The sequence below is a fragment of the Nicotiana sylvestris genome, chromosome 9 (genome assembly GCF_000393655.2).
Source record: "Nicotiana sylvestris chromosome 9, ASM39365v2, whole genome shotgun sequence".
In the NCBI taxonomy this organism is placed as follows: Eukaryota; Viridiplantae; Streptophyta; class Magnoliopsida; order Solanales; family Solanaceae; genus Nicotiana; species Nicotiana sylvestris.
Window position 1 is genome coordinate 145,462,522 of NC_091065.1, and position 12,464 is coordinate 145,474,985.

Below are 12,464 nucleotides of genomic sequence, written 5' to 3' on the forward strand. Positions count from 1 at the left end.
TGTTCAATTGGCACATTTTTGTTGGTGTTGGAGTGTCTACTAGGAACAAATGTATGTTGAAGTGTCTAAATGAAATCTGATAATAACTTTAGGGGGCTATGTATGTATTTGGCCTACAAATAACTTTGTCTTTAATTGAATCCTTAAATTATCCATCACTATTTAATTCAATTATCATCAATATATCTTGGTAAATAATTTTTTTTCAAAAAGTAATTGGTTTGATAGTGTTATGGTTTCAAAAAGTGTATCTTTCATATTTAAGAAAGCAACAGAAAACCAAAAAGTCAGACAAAAAAGGTGTAAATTAAACCGATAAAAAATTAACTTAATAGGTTTAATTTCAGGATTTAAAAGAACCGACTTAATTGGTTTAGCTTCGGTTTAAGCGAAAACCAAATCAAACCGAGTCAATCTAAGGGATAATTGACAGATACCGTTAGTAGGAGATAACAAAAGGTAGTAGAATCAACGGCAAAGGGCAAAATATACCCCTCTACTTTCAAATATTATTTACCTGTACCCTTTGTTATACTATTGGGTTATCCATACCCCTACCGTCATACTTTGGAACAAAAATACCCCTATTTTGGATGGAGTACCACGTGGTAACACCAGATTAAAATGCTCATTTCTTTTTTTTACCCAACTCATTTTACAAAAAACCCACAACCCGAACCATATTTTCATTTTTCAGTTTTTTTAAAGAATTTTCTTTTTGTAAAAACTTAAAAAAAATTGCAAAATATTTTCGTTTTTTTAAACTGAGTAGATACTGAAAAGATTTTACAAAACAAATTGTAAAAACTAAAAAAAACATTTTTTTAACAAAATATTTTTTTTTTGTAAAAACTGTAAAAACTGAAAAAAATTATAAAAACTGGAACTTTTTTTTTTTTCCAGTTTTTTAAAAAATATTTTTGTTTTTTAAAAACTGAAAAAAATATTTCCAACAAAATATTTTCGTTTTTGGAAAATATTTTTTTTAGTTTTTTTAAAGATTTCCTTTTTGTAAAAACTGAAAAAACAAATTTGTATAAACTGAATTTTTTTTGTAAAAATAGAAAAAAAAAATATTTTCGTTTTTAACAAAATATTTTTGTTTTTTAAAAACTGAAAAATTATTTTCAACAAAATATTTTCATTTTTGAAAAATATTTTTTTTCATTTTTTCAGTTTTTTAAAAGAACTTTGTTTTTTAAATATTGGAAAAACAGAAAAAAAATATTTTTTGTTTTTTAACAAAATATTTTTGTTTATCAAAAACTGAAATTTTTGAAAAAAACTAGAAAAAATGAAAATAAGGGTCCGGTTATGAGTTTTTTTAAAAACGGGTCGGGTGAAAAAAGAAATGGGTCGTTTTAATCTGGTGTTGCCACGTGTCACTCCATCTAAAATAGGGGTATTTTTATTTCAAAGTATGATAATAGGGGTTAGATAACCCAATAGTATGACAGTAGGGGTATAGATAGCCCAATAGTATAACGAGGGATACAAGTAAGTAATTAACGAGGAATACAAGTAAATAATATTCGAAAATAGAGGGGTATATTTAGCTAAAATCAATAACAATCGCAGGCAGTAGCAAATTTGGGTCCTGAACGCGCCGCATTTTGACATTTTATTCATCTCTAATCTAACGAACATTCCAACAATCAAAACCCAAAGCCCTAATGTTAAAACCTCACCTTTCTAATTCTCCAAACACAATCTTGGGACAATGAGTACTTTCAAGAGAGCTTCAAGAGCTCTCAGATCCAACTTCTCTTTATTTTCTACTCCTCGACCCTATTTATCTCATTTTGCCTCGAATCAAAACGCTTCATTTTGCTCTCGTCCTCGCCAAAACAGTAAAGAAGGATCAACTATAGATTTGAATGAGTACCCTTCTGATAATATTCGGAATTTTTCTATTATTGCTCATGTTGATCATGGCAAATCCACGTTGGCTGATAGGCTTTTGGAACTTACTGGAACCATTAGAAAAGGTCATGGTCAGCCTCAATACTTAGATAAATTGCAGGTAACTTCCCTTCATTCTTTATATTTCATACTTGAAAAACGTTATCTTTGTAGCCTCAGGTGAAGGATTCTGATGTTATGTTTGTTTAACAGTGAGAAAAGCTTAAATGTTAACCCTTCCGTTCCAATTTATGTAAACATATTTGAATGGACAGGGAGTTTAAGAAAGAAATATGACTTTTGAAACTCATGGTCTTAATTGTGTTATAACATTTGCATGGTTATAAAAGTTTCTTGGGTAACATGTGAAGTTTAAGTTAAATTGTTTCCAAATTAAGAAAGACTAATAATGAAAGAGTCACATAAAATGGGACAGACAGAATTCTTAGTGAATTTTTTTGTCTTTCTAGCTCAAGGCATCTAGAGGTTATTTGATGAAGTGTGTGACAGTCTCTTCTAAAAGCTTAACCTGTTAGAGAGAGAAGACTTTTAGTTACTTAATTATGTCTTCAACACGTCCTCGCATATGCGCCTACTTTTTTGTTCATTACCAAGCAAGTGGAAATTCTTTTTCATAATAGGTAGTGGTTAGGTAGACCTTTAAATTACATGGAAGGAAGTTGTCTCGGAAATCTGTAATTTCTTGAAAAACAATGCAGACTTAGCTAACAACGCGCAATGGAAGGAAGATCGATTTAGGTGATATGTACTAGTTTGGATTAGGTTGTAGCCTTGTTGGTATGTTAATTTTGAACCTATTGCTTTTCTAGGAGACAGGAGTATTTTGACGTTATCATAGATTTATATGCCAGTAAAAATATAGAGAATTTTTAATGTTATATTATTACTATTATTTATATATTTAACTTATTTTTACTTTTATTTATTTAGTATGATGATAGCATGAATTGAACTTAAATGGAGAAACATGGTCAGTGAGGATTCATATAGTCGACCCAACTTGTTTGGGATCGAGATATAGTTGTTGTCGTAGTGGTGAGACTTCAACCCAGGACCTCTACCTCTCTCCTCTAAAAGATTAAGCTATTAGAGAGAGCACTTTTATTTACTTAATTATGTTTTCAACGTTATATTTGTTTAATAGTGAGAACAAATGAACCTTAACTCTATCAAGATTTTTGGGTTGAATGAAATTTTCTAAGCTTTTAGTTGGCTGTAATATAGTAATTGTATTTATAAACTTTTAATTTGCCCGACAGTAATGTAATTATTTCTTAATCAGACAGATATTAGCAACAATCATTGTAACTATTTCGAGGTTTAAAGCTGCAATTTCTTATCATTTTTCTGGGTTTGGTAGCCTTTATCTGTAATTTTTTTACTAGTGTGATGATTTCCTGGTTCGAGATTTGGGAAATTGTGAGTTAACTGTCGTAATGCATTTGCAATTGCTTATTAGTTTTACGTGAAAGTGAAACTTTTACATACATTTTGTGTTTGAAATGAAGGTAGTCCTATTTTGGTGTGAGGTTCAATAAATTTCATGCCCTTAGGAGTTTGATATTGCAGTGTTGTGGAGTGTATGTCTTTCATCCTCAGTATGTGAGAGAGGGTGGGGATGTGGGCAGGCAGGGGTACAAGGAAGAAGATAAGTTCGAGAGGCTATGTACTGCATGGATATATGCATATTTTGCTATAATCTGAGGTTATATAAAGAAATTTCAGATCATATTTTTATGTACGAGATATAGAGGTGAAGTCTGATGCAATAGTTGTAATCATGTTGCTTCTATTGGTTTGTAGTGCACTTTTTAATTTTAGACTGGTTCACAATGAGAAGATGGACCATCCTCGAGATATCCATGAAGTGATCGTCCTTTGCTTTTGCGACACTTGCAAATGTTTTACCAGCTGCTTAGATATTGAAATGCGGAGGTCAACTTCTCCATCCAAGATTCTAGAAAAAAGGAGACAGTTTGTCATTATTAGAGCATTAATTACTTGTGCTCTTTATTCATATATACTCAATTATCTCTCTGTACTGTATGATATATTTATGTGGAGAATCTGTTATTTGTCTTAGGTAGAGAGGGAACGGGGAATAACCGTTAAAGCTCAAACAGCAACTATGTTCCATACTCACAAGTTCCTTGACAGTGACAAAGATTTTTTGTTAAACCTGATTGATACACCCGGTCATGTGGATTTCAGCTATGAAGTTTCTAGATCTTTGGCAGCTTGTCAAGGTGCCCTTTTGGTTGTAGATGCAGCCCAAGGTGTGCAGGCACAGACTGTTGCTAATTTTTACCTCGCATTTGAATCAAACCTGGCCATAATTCCTGTCATAAACAAAATTGATCAGCCCACTGCTGATCCAGATAGGGTAAAAGCACAGCTCAAATCCATGTTTGACCTTGATCCCAGCGATGCGCTATTAACATCTGCAAAAACTGGTCAAGGTCTAGAGCAGGTTCTACCTGCTGTGATAGAGCGAATTCCTCCACCTCCTGGTAAAAGCACTTCACCTTTGCGAATGCTTTTGCTGGATTCGTATTATGATGAGTACAAAGGAGTTATCTGCCATGTGGCTGTTGTTGATGGTGCTCTGCACAAGGGTGACAAGATTTCCTCTGCTGCCACTGGCCAAAGTTATGAAGTTTCTGATGTTGGTATTTTGCACCCGGAACTTGTACCGACAGGAGTCCTTTTAACAGGTCAAGTTGGATTCATGGTCAGCGGCATGCGTTCAACAAAAGAGGCCCGTATTGGAGATACTCTACATCATACACGAACAGTTATACAGCCCCTTCCAGGTATCTTTGCTGCATCTTGCCATAGATTTTTTGAAGTGAATTGGAACAGTTAAAAAAGATCATCAACTTGCTAATTTTTGGGCTGTGGAGAACACTTCTTCCATAATCGAGATGTCTATACCATTTTATGATGTCTCTGGGAACTCCTTTGACGTTTCATCCACCCATCTCTCCCTGCATGGCCAAGAAAAAATTGAGAAAAAGAAGCTTCTGGTGGATATTTCAAACAGGCCAGAGTAATGGTTGTGTTCTAGAAACAAAAGCAAAAGATTGCATTATTTAAAGCTTGTGATTGAGAATGCATCCTATCAACAATTTTAGCTTCATACTATAACAGGTTTAGCTTTGCTCATTGTCTTCATGGCCGGAATAAAATATCATTATGAGACTTGGTGTGTGTTTCTCCATACTTGTTTGCAGAGCTTATCTCATTGCAATATTTTCCTTGGTGATACATGAAGGTTTCAAGCCAGCAAAACATATGGTCTTTTCTGGCCTATATCCAGCTGATGGATCTGATTTTGAGGCACTTAACCATGCCATAGAGAGATTGACGTGTAATGATGCGAGTGTCTCTGTAACTAAAGAAAGTAGCACAGCTCTAGGTCTGGGTTTCAGGTAAAGATAAATCTTAAGATATAAAATTTAACTTCACTTTTTTTTGATTTTTAAAAATTTAACTTCACTTCTTTTTCCTAATTTGGTCCCATTTTATGCTCTGCTAACAGATGTGGTTTCTTGGGTTTACTTCACATGGATGTTTTTCATCAGCGGCTTGAACAGGCACTTCCTTTAATTTATTTTAAATTTATTTGCCTTCAATTAAAAACTGGATTGATGAACACTAGAAAAGGAAGATTCTCTTGTATGAGCAATTACTAATCCCGATGTTGGTCTCTCTTGTTTGAGCCTATTTCTGCTCTCTCTCTCTCTCTCACACACACACACACTCACTCAGAGAAAAATATGAAGAAGAAAGAAGTCTTGATTCCTGCCTCCTTTGGTTTGTTTTCCTGTTTTGAAACAAATTAAGAATGAACTGTATCTTGACTTCACGAGTTGCTTATTTAATGTTCTATTTAATGGTGTAATGGCTGACAGGAACATGGCGCTCATGTCATTTCCACTGTTCCTACAGTGCCATATATTTTCGAGTACTCAGATGGAAGGTATGGTTATCTACATGTCTCTACATTGTAAAAGCTTTTTATCAATCTTAATTTAATATCTGCTTCTGTTTCCTCCTTTTCTTGGTTCTGTCTTTAGCAAGGTGGAGGTTCAGAATCCTGCTGCTTTGCCTTCAAACCCCAAGAATCGACTTACTGCCTGCTGGGAACCTACTGTAATAGCTACAATTATTATCCCTAGTGAGTAAGCTCCCATGCACTTCATGTTATTAGATTTTTTCCCTCAACAATGTGTCAGCTTTCTTGATCTCTCCCCTTGGAGCTAGTTTGGTGTCAGAGATGTCCATTTTTCCTTACATCATACTTCTTCTTGAAGGTATGTGGGGTCTGTTATCACTCTATGCGCTGAGCGTCGGGGAGAGCAGTTGGAGTACTCATTCGTTGATAGGTGACTTTTCTTCTTATGTTGATTTGGTGTTTGCTCATTGAAGATGTGCCAAGTATGTTGCGCACACCATGAATAAACAATCACCTCACATTTTTTTGTTTTTAACTTAAGTTTGTTCTTTTCTTTCATTAGATTAATTTGTAAATGAAAAAACTGGGGAATTGCAGCCTTTAATATCTTGCCCAATATTTTGTAGGAAAGACACTTTATATTGCAAAGTAAAGTTGATTCAAAAGTTAATTTTATTGTTCGACCTTCATTAGAAATTTCTTTTCATCTTTTCTCGAGCTCCTATGAAGTTCTAGATTGATGGTAAAGTTTTTCCATCTTGTGCAGCCAACGGGCTTTCATGAAGTACCGCATGCCTCTGAGGGAAATTGTTGTGGACTTCTACAATGAATTGAAAAGTATAACATCAGGATATGCATCGTTTGATTATGAGGACTCAGAGTAAGTTTTTCTCCTCTTCTTGCTCTGTTTCTCTTAGTACATACAAACACAACTCAGAAATTTCTGTATCGATCAAATATTTACTGTATAAAGGACTGAAATTTTGAATCTCTCAGGAAAAAAGTTTTCCTCAATGATATTTTCTTGTTGCAAGTGCTTCTGATAAGCCATATTTACTTCTTCCTCTCCTTTTTTTTCTTCTCTTTTTTTCGTTTTTGGATAGATACCAGTCCTCAGATTTGGTGAAGCTTGATATTCTCCTAAATGGCCAACCAGTTGACGCTATGGCAACCATTGTCCACAAATCAAAAGCTCCGCGTGTTGGTCGCGAACTTGTGGAGAAGCTTAAAAAGTTTATAGACAGGTTTACTTATTTGCCCGTCGTTTGTTTCTTTCGGTTTTGGTGCTACTTCCTGTTTCTCATACAGTTAGTTGAACAGGCAGATGTTTGAAATCATTATACAAGCTGCTATTGGAACTAAGGTCATTGCCAGGGAGACGTAAGTTTAACTTTTCCATAGCTGTCATACATTTGGCAGACTATTGAATTATCTTGTGAATTCAGTTATCACCGGTTTCGTCTATTTCCCTGTAACATGTGGTCGCCAATGATGAAAGAATACGAGGCTTAATAGTTGCTTTTGGGCAGACTTTTGATAGATTAGCGATTTGACTGGCAACCCATCTTATTCCCAATTTTAACTTTTTTCTTTCTTTCAGGTTCTGCGAGCAATTTTTTTGATAATGCTTGCTAGTAATATGAATACCCTTACGCTTTGAAGAGATATAAGGCGCATTTTTAGGATTCCATTTCCTAGTGCCATGACCAAAATGAACTCCTGTCTCCATCTTCTTTTCCAAATTTTTGTTCCAATATCTTCTCGTCATTTCTCCCGACACCCTCCCAGCCTCCCCCTCCCCCCCTTTCAAGTAGAAATTTTTACGTAGTGCGGGAAATCTTCTTAAAGTAGCTTCTTCAAAATTTCATTATCTTTTCAAAGATAGAAAGCCGAATCACTAACAAAGGAAGGGTGTTGATAGTTTTTAAATCTCAGATTTTTAAGTGCTGGAAAAGTGAAGTCCACACGGCCGAAGGATCCAATAGTGGTTTCGCGCCCTTCTTCCCTTTTCCTCTTTTGTATCTTTCAGAAGGAGAAAAGTAATGGTTCAATCAATATGCTGTAGTTTCATTAGTATACTATGTGTGTACATTTTTTAAGGTTTCACAGGTAACTTTAGTTGTAGCTGTTTGATTTACATTTCTTGTTCCCAGGCTTTCTGCCATGAGAAAAAATGTTCTGGCAAAGTGTTATGGTGGTGATATTACAAGGAAGAAGAAGTTGTTGGAAAAACAGAAAGAAGGGAAGAAGCGAATGAAACGAGTGGGATCCGTCGATATACCCCAAGAAGCTTTCCATGAGTTACTCAAGGTCTCATGAAGACCATCTTAAATGCCTCCGAGATTTTAGGTACAAAAGGTAGAACCAATGTTTTTTTTAATAATAACTGACTCTTTTCTTTTACCCCTGTGAGAGGCAAGTTGTTGATAGTTGGTTTTTGACATAAAAAATAAGTTTTAGCCCTGTAGACTGGTGAGATGCAGATGAATAAAAGATGAAAATGCTATTGACGAGATATTACATCGCATGATTTGGAAATCCTCTTCCAATGAAAATTATGTTAGTAACTACTGCTACTCGGTGCCCAGTTTCTGCTTGGTTAACATAATTTTCTTTTATTCCGAAGTTTAGGTATCATCAGACAATGATGGATACCCTTGCAGCAGGTCAAATGTAAGTTCCGCTGCATAAATTACCGTTTTTAGATGCAGTACATGCATTTTCAGTGGAAGAAAACGAAGTTCAAAGGGTAAAATCCCAACCTTTTGCTCAGTTTATCACTGGAGGCACAGATGTTTGTTCTGCTCAAAGCTGCCCCTTTTCATGTACCAAGGATGAGATAATTTAGCCCCTTGAATACCATTTTTATAAGCAATTTGCCTCCCTTTATGAGTACAGTGGAGTGTCAACTATCATAAAGAGATTTCATGGCGTTATTTACAGTAAGGACTGTACAATTGGAACTCTAGCTCAGAATGAAATAACAGAGCATTTCTGGAGAAGTGCACTTTCAGGGCTTTGGTCATCTGGTAACGCATCGCGTATGTAAGTTGGCCGAACTGTATGTGTCGAACCTTGTGGCAAACAAGATACATGTATTTAAGTGCAGAAGAGTAGAGGGGTTAGATCTATATCTTTGGAGTTTTGAATTGTGCGCCACTAGCTCTTGGGAATTTATTAGTAATATTTTACAAAAAGAAAAAAGAAAAAATAACTGTACTTTCATGAGTGAAAAGGAACCTCCAGATAGAGGGAGTTAGATGTAAAATTTCTTTTATGCTTGAAAAATTGACTTTATTGCGGGAATACGTTAAACCATGTACAATAGTTTTGCATTTTGATAAAGAGATTAATTTTAGTGCATTAACAATGTATAACTGACATACAAACACGTGAATCATTTTTCTCAAGATTGATTCGTAGAGTTTTTCGGCCTAATTCCCTACGACTTTGTATTATTGCTTTTAGTTAAACTCAATTTAAAACAATACTATGGAACTTGATACAAACAACATAATAATAAGTTGGCCTCTGCCTCACCAATTTAGGGGAGAAATTAATATCTTTATTATTCTTTGAACATAGTAGCATCAACAAAATAACACAATTTAGTGAAGGGAAAAAGATTTAAAGGTGTGACATACATGGGAAGTGCCTCGTTTATAACATTTTCCTACAAAATAACACAATTAAGTGAAGGGAAAAAGATTTAAAGGTGTGACATACATGGGAAGTGCCTCGTTTATAACATTTTCCTAGGACATTGTCTTGACAGTTGTAGTTATATGTCATTCAATAGAAATAGTCCCTCTAGTTCAATAACATTATTGTTAGAAGAAAATCCAAATGGAAATGAGGCATCTAAAAGTCCATTATAGAACATCCCAGTTGCATACTCTGTAATATTTGAATCTTTGTTTTTCCTTCCTCGCTCTCTTCCTCTGTAATATTTGATTTCTTCGCAACCAATTCTCTGAACATAGATGATTGAAAGAGTATACCCAGTGCTGTGGCAGCAGAGGTTTTCCTGACAGGGGCATGACATTTACTTCGGTCATTATCTGTGTTGTGACACGAAGAGAAGAAAACCTTGTTACCTGTTTACCCGTAAAACAATACAGTTGAATTTGTAACATGGATTTCATTGAAGCCCCCTCCCACTAACAAACTACCCCTATACCTCTTTGGTATTACTCTAAGTTGTTCCCATAAGCTTCTCGTAATGGCATATGTATTACTAGCATAAATAGCAGTAAAAAGCCAAGGGTTAGAGGAAATGTTACCTTGACCATGGCATTGATGCCCTTAGGTGTGGTAGAGACCTCATCAATTTTCAAAATGTCATCCTTCCACATAATGACAATACCCCCTGATAAGCCCACCGCAAGGTTCTGAATTTGGCCTGAGAAACCCAACTCCTAAATCAAGTGCTTGTGCTCAGTCATCCTAGTCTCAAGGAGATCAAACATGGCTGGCTTGTGCAGTTTCACCATCTTCGCACAGTGCCTCCTAAATTCCCCATTGTTGCCCCCTAGCATTCCAGATTATGAAATTCATTGACATCCTGGGGTAAGTTGTTGACTTCCTTTTCAGTCACTTGCCCTTCCCTTTCGAGGAAGGGCTTTCCAGGTTCTCCTTCATGAGGTTGTCCTGTTGCATCAGTGGGGTAGGGTTCAAGTCCATTGTTCGATTTAGATTTGTAGCCGAGTCTCCTCAATCTTGTTCTAAGGTTAACCTTAGACTTACCCTGCACATCACCATGTTCCTTGGACACAGTGCGATAAGCATTTCGCCCCTGGCCCTATGAACTCTATCAATTCCTCCTGCTACAAGAGTATTGCTTTTGTTTTGGGCACTCCCAGTTTTGCGATCAAGGACTCTAGTTCCAAGTTGGATGCTTCTAGGTGTTCGTGGACTTTTTTCAACCCTGTCACTGGGGTTGTCTGTGGTGTCGATTCCATTTTCCATGATGGTGTGCATGGTGAAAAATATGGCCGGGGATCGATTCTCCTAGCGGCACAAGGGAGGGTGAAGGGAAGGGTGTGACTGGTCTGGTCCATGAGTGGGCTGAGCTAGTTGGTTGACATCGTTTCTTGACTTAGTGTTACTTGGGCTTGCATCAAAGTTTCTAGCCAGAGCTGGTGGCCAAAATTCATTATCGCATGGTTCAGACATGCAGTCACTATCTTGGCCAAATAGTGGGAATTCTGGACAAATACGGTGATGAGTAGGGTTTTGATTGTGAAGCTGAGTGGAAATGATGTTCCTTTAAGTGCCATCTCCAACCATGAGGTTGGGAAATGGTATGGGAGTAGTGGTCCATATGTGACAAAGAGGGGCGTTGATTCCTCCTCCTAGGCTTGTGTAGTTGCACGCCGTTGAGTGTGGCTATTTGCCATTGTTGCCGTTATGAGAGTTTTCAGAAGGTGTTTTTGTGTCTGGGACCACGAGGAGGTTCCTTTAGCTAACCTCATTCTCAAGCCAGAAATTCCTCCATCATTTGAGATCTTTGGGAGGCGACGATATTTTTCTTGTCATCTTAGGGGAAATGATAAGAAGAGATTGTGTGGGTAGGAGCTTGATAGCGCAACTGCCCGCAGAGAGGGGGGGGGGGGTTAGGATGTTCGTTGCCTTTCTTCCCAGGATATGTAGTATTTTGGCTTGTGCTTGTTTCAGGTGGGCCCCCCTTATTTTGATTTTTATTGATTGAGTTAGGTACCATTTTTGGTACGTCAGTAGGTATCTTAAAATAACCCGATTTTGGTGCAGTAATTTGTGATTGGGAATTATGATTGCCAGGGGTTGTGTGGGTGGGATTAGGGCTAGTGTTAAGAGTGTTGTGGGACGTGTGGTAGGGCTATGGAGGTGCGTGTTGCTTTCTCCCTTGTGCCAATGTGTATTGGGTTAGTTTGGTCATGGTCTGACTCCCTAATTGGGTTTTGCACACTCCTGCTAATTGGGTTTGTGCTAACAGTCCCCTTTCCAGAGTGTTTGCCCTGTTCATGTGGGTCTGTTCAGTTCTTTCCCTCGTACTCCTGCTCCCCATGTTCCTTGAGAACAAAGAACTTACCGGAATCTGGGTTGTAAACCTTGGTCACTATTGAGTCGTCATTTGCTACCAAATGCTTCTGTTTTTGGCTAATCATTATTTTCCCTTATCGCTTGTTCCTTCTTAAGAACTCAGCCCTTTTTCAGTCTTATTCGCTCGAGCTACTTATTGTGAGTTTTTGTTGCTCCGATGTGCCTGCAATTATTTTAAGGGGAATTTTTTGTTGAGATATGGCCAATAAGCCCACACTCTTTGCAGAGATACCCTCACTCTCATACACAATGGGTCGTTTGTAATGGCCAATTATTTTCGGTATTTGTAGTGGTACCTCTATTGGCACCTCGATACACATCCGTGTGTATCTGCCTTTTAAAGTAGCAGACATAGGCATATCTATTTTGAGGAACTTACCTATTCTTTTACCCACATTTACCAGGATTTCCTTGTTGTAAAATTCCGTGGATAGCTGTGGTAGCCAAATCCAAATACTTGTGGCTTGTATCTTTGTGTTTGTAGGAACAAAGATGGGTTCCC

The 12,464-nt window shown here is 36.8% G+C and overlaps 1 protein-coding gene across 6 annotated transcripts; it reads left to right on the forward strand.

Annotated features, from left to right (window-relative positions):
* Nucleotides 1–1,597: 1,597 nt before the first annotated feature.
* LOC104225303 (translation factor GUF1 homolog, mitochondrial) lies at nt 1,598–9,187 on the forward strand. Of its 6 annotated transcripts, none has more exons than XM_009777071.2 (12): nt 1,598–2,023; nt 4,007–4,736; nt 5,198–5,354; nt 5,465–5,519; nt 5,838–5,905; nt 6,003–6,107; nt 6,240–6,311; nt 6,648–6,761; nt 6,985–7,125; nt 7,202–7,261; nt 8,035–8,239; nt 8,508–9,187. In XM_009777071.2, exons 1-11 carry the CDS (start codon nt 1,721–1,723, stop codon nt 8,198–8,200), a joined length of 1,971 nt encoding a protein of 656 aa, XP_009775373.1. In that variant the 5' UTR covers nt 1,598–1,720; the 3' UTR covers nt 8,201–8,239; nt 8,508–9,187. The 6 variants fall into 6 exon arrangements, with proteins under 6 accessions (XP_009775373.1, XP_009775374.1, XP_070012495.1 ...); XM_009777072.2 differs by having other exon boundaries at nt 8,513–9,187; XM_070156394.1 differs by having other exon boundaries at nt 8,035–8,230.
* Nucleotides 9,188–12,464: the final 3,277 nt, after the last annotated feature.

Coding starts and splice junctions, on each gene's coding strand:
- LOC104225303 (XM_009777071.2), top strand. CDS start 1,721: ATGAGTACTTTCAAGAGAGCTTCAAGAGCTCTCAGATCCAACTTCTCT. Junction 2,024..4,006: donor AATACTTAGATAAATTGCAG/GTAACTTCCCTT, acceptor TATTTGTCTTAG/GTAGAGAGGGAACGGGGAAT. Junction 6,108..6,239: donor ACAATTATTATCCCTAGTGA/GTAAGCTCCCAT, acceptor TTCTTCTTGAAG/GTATGTGGGGTCTGTTATCA.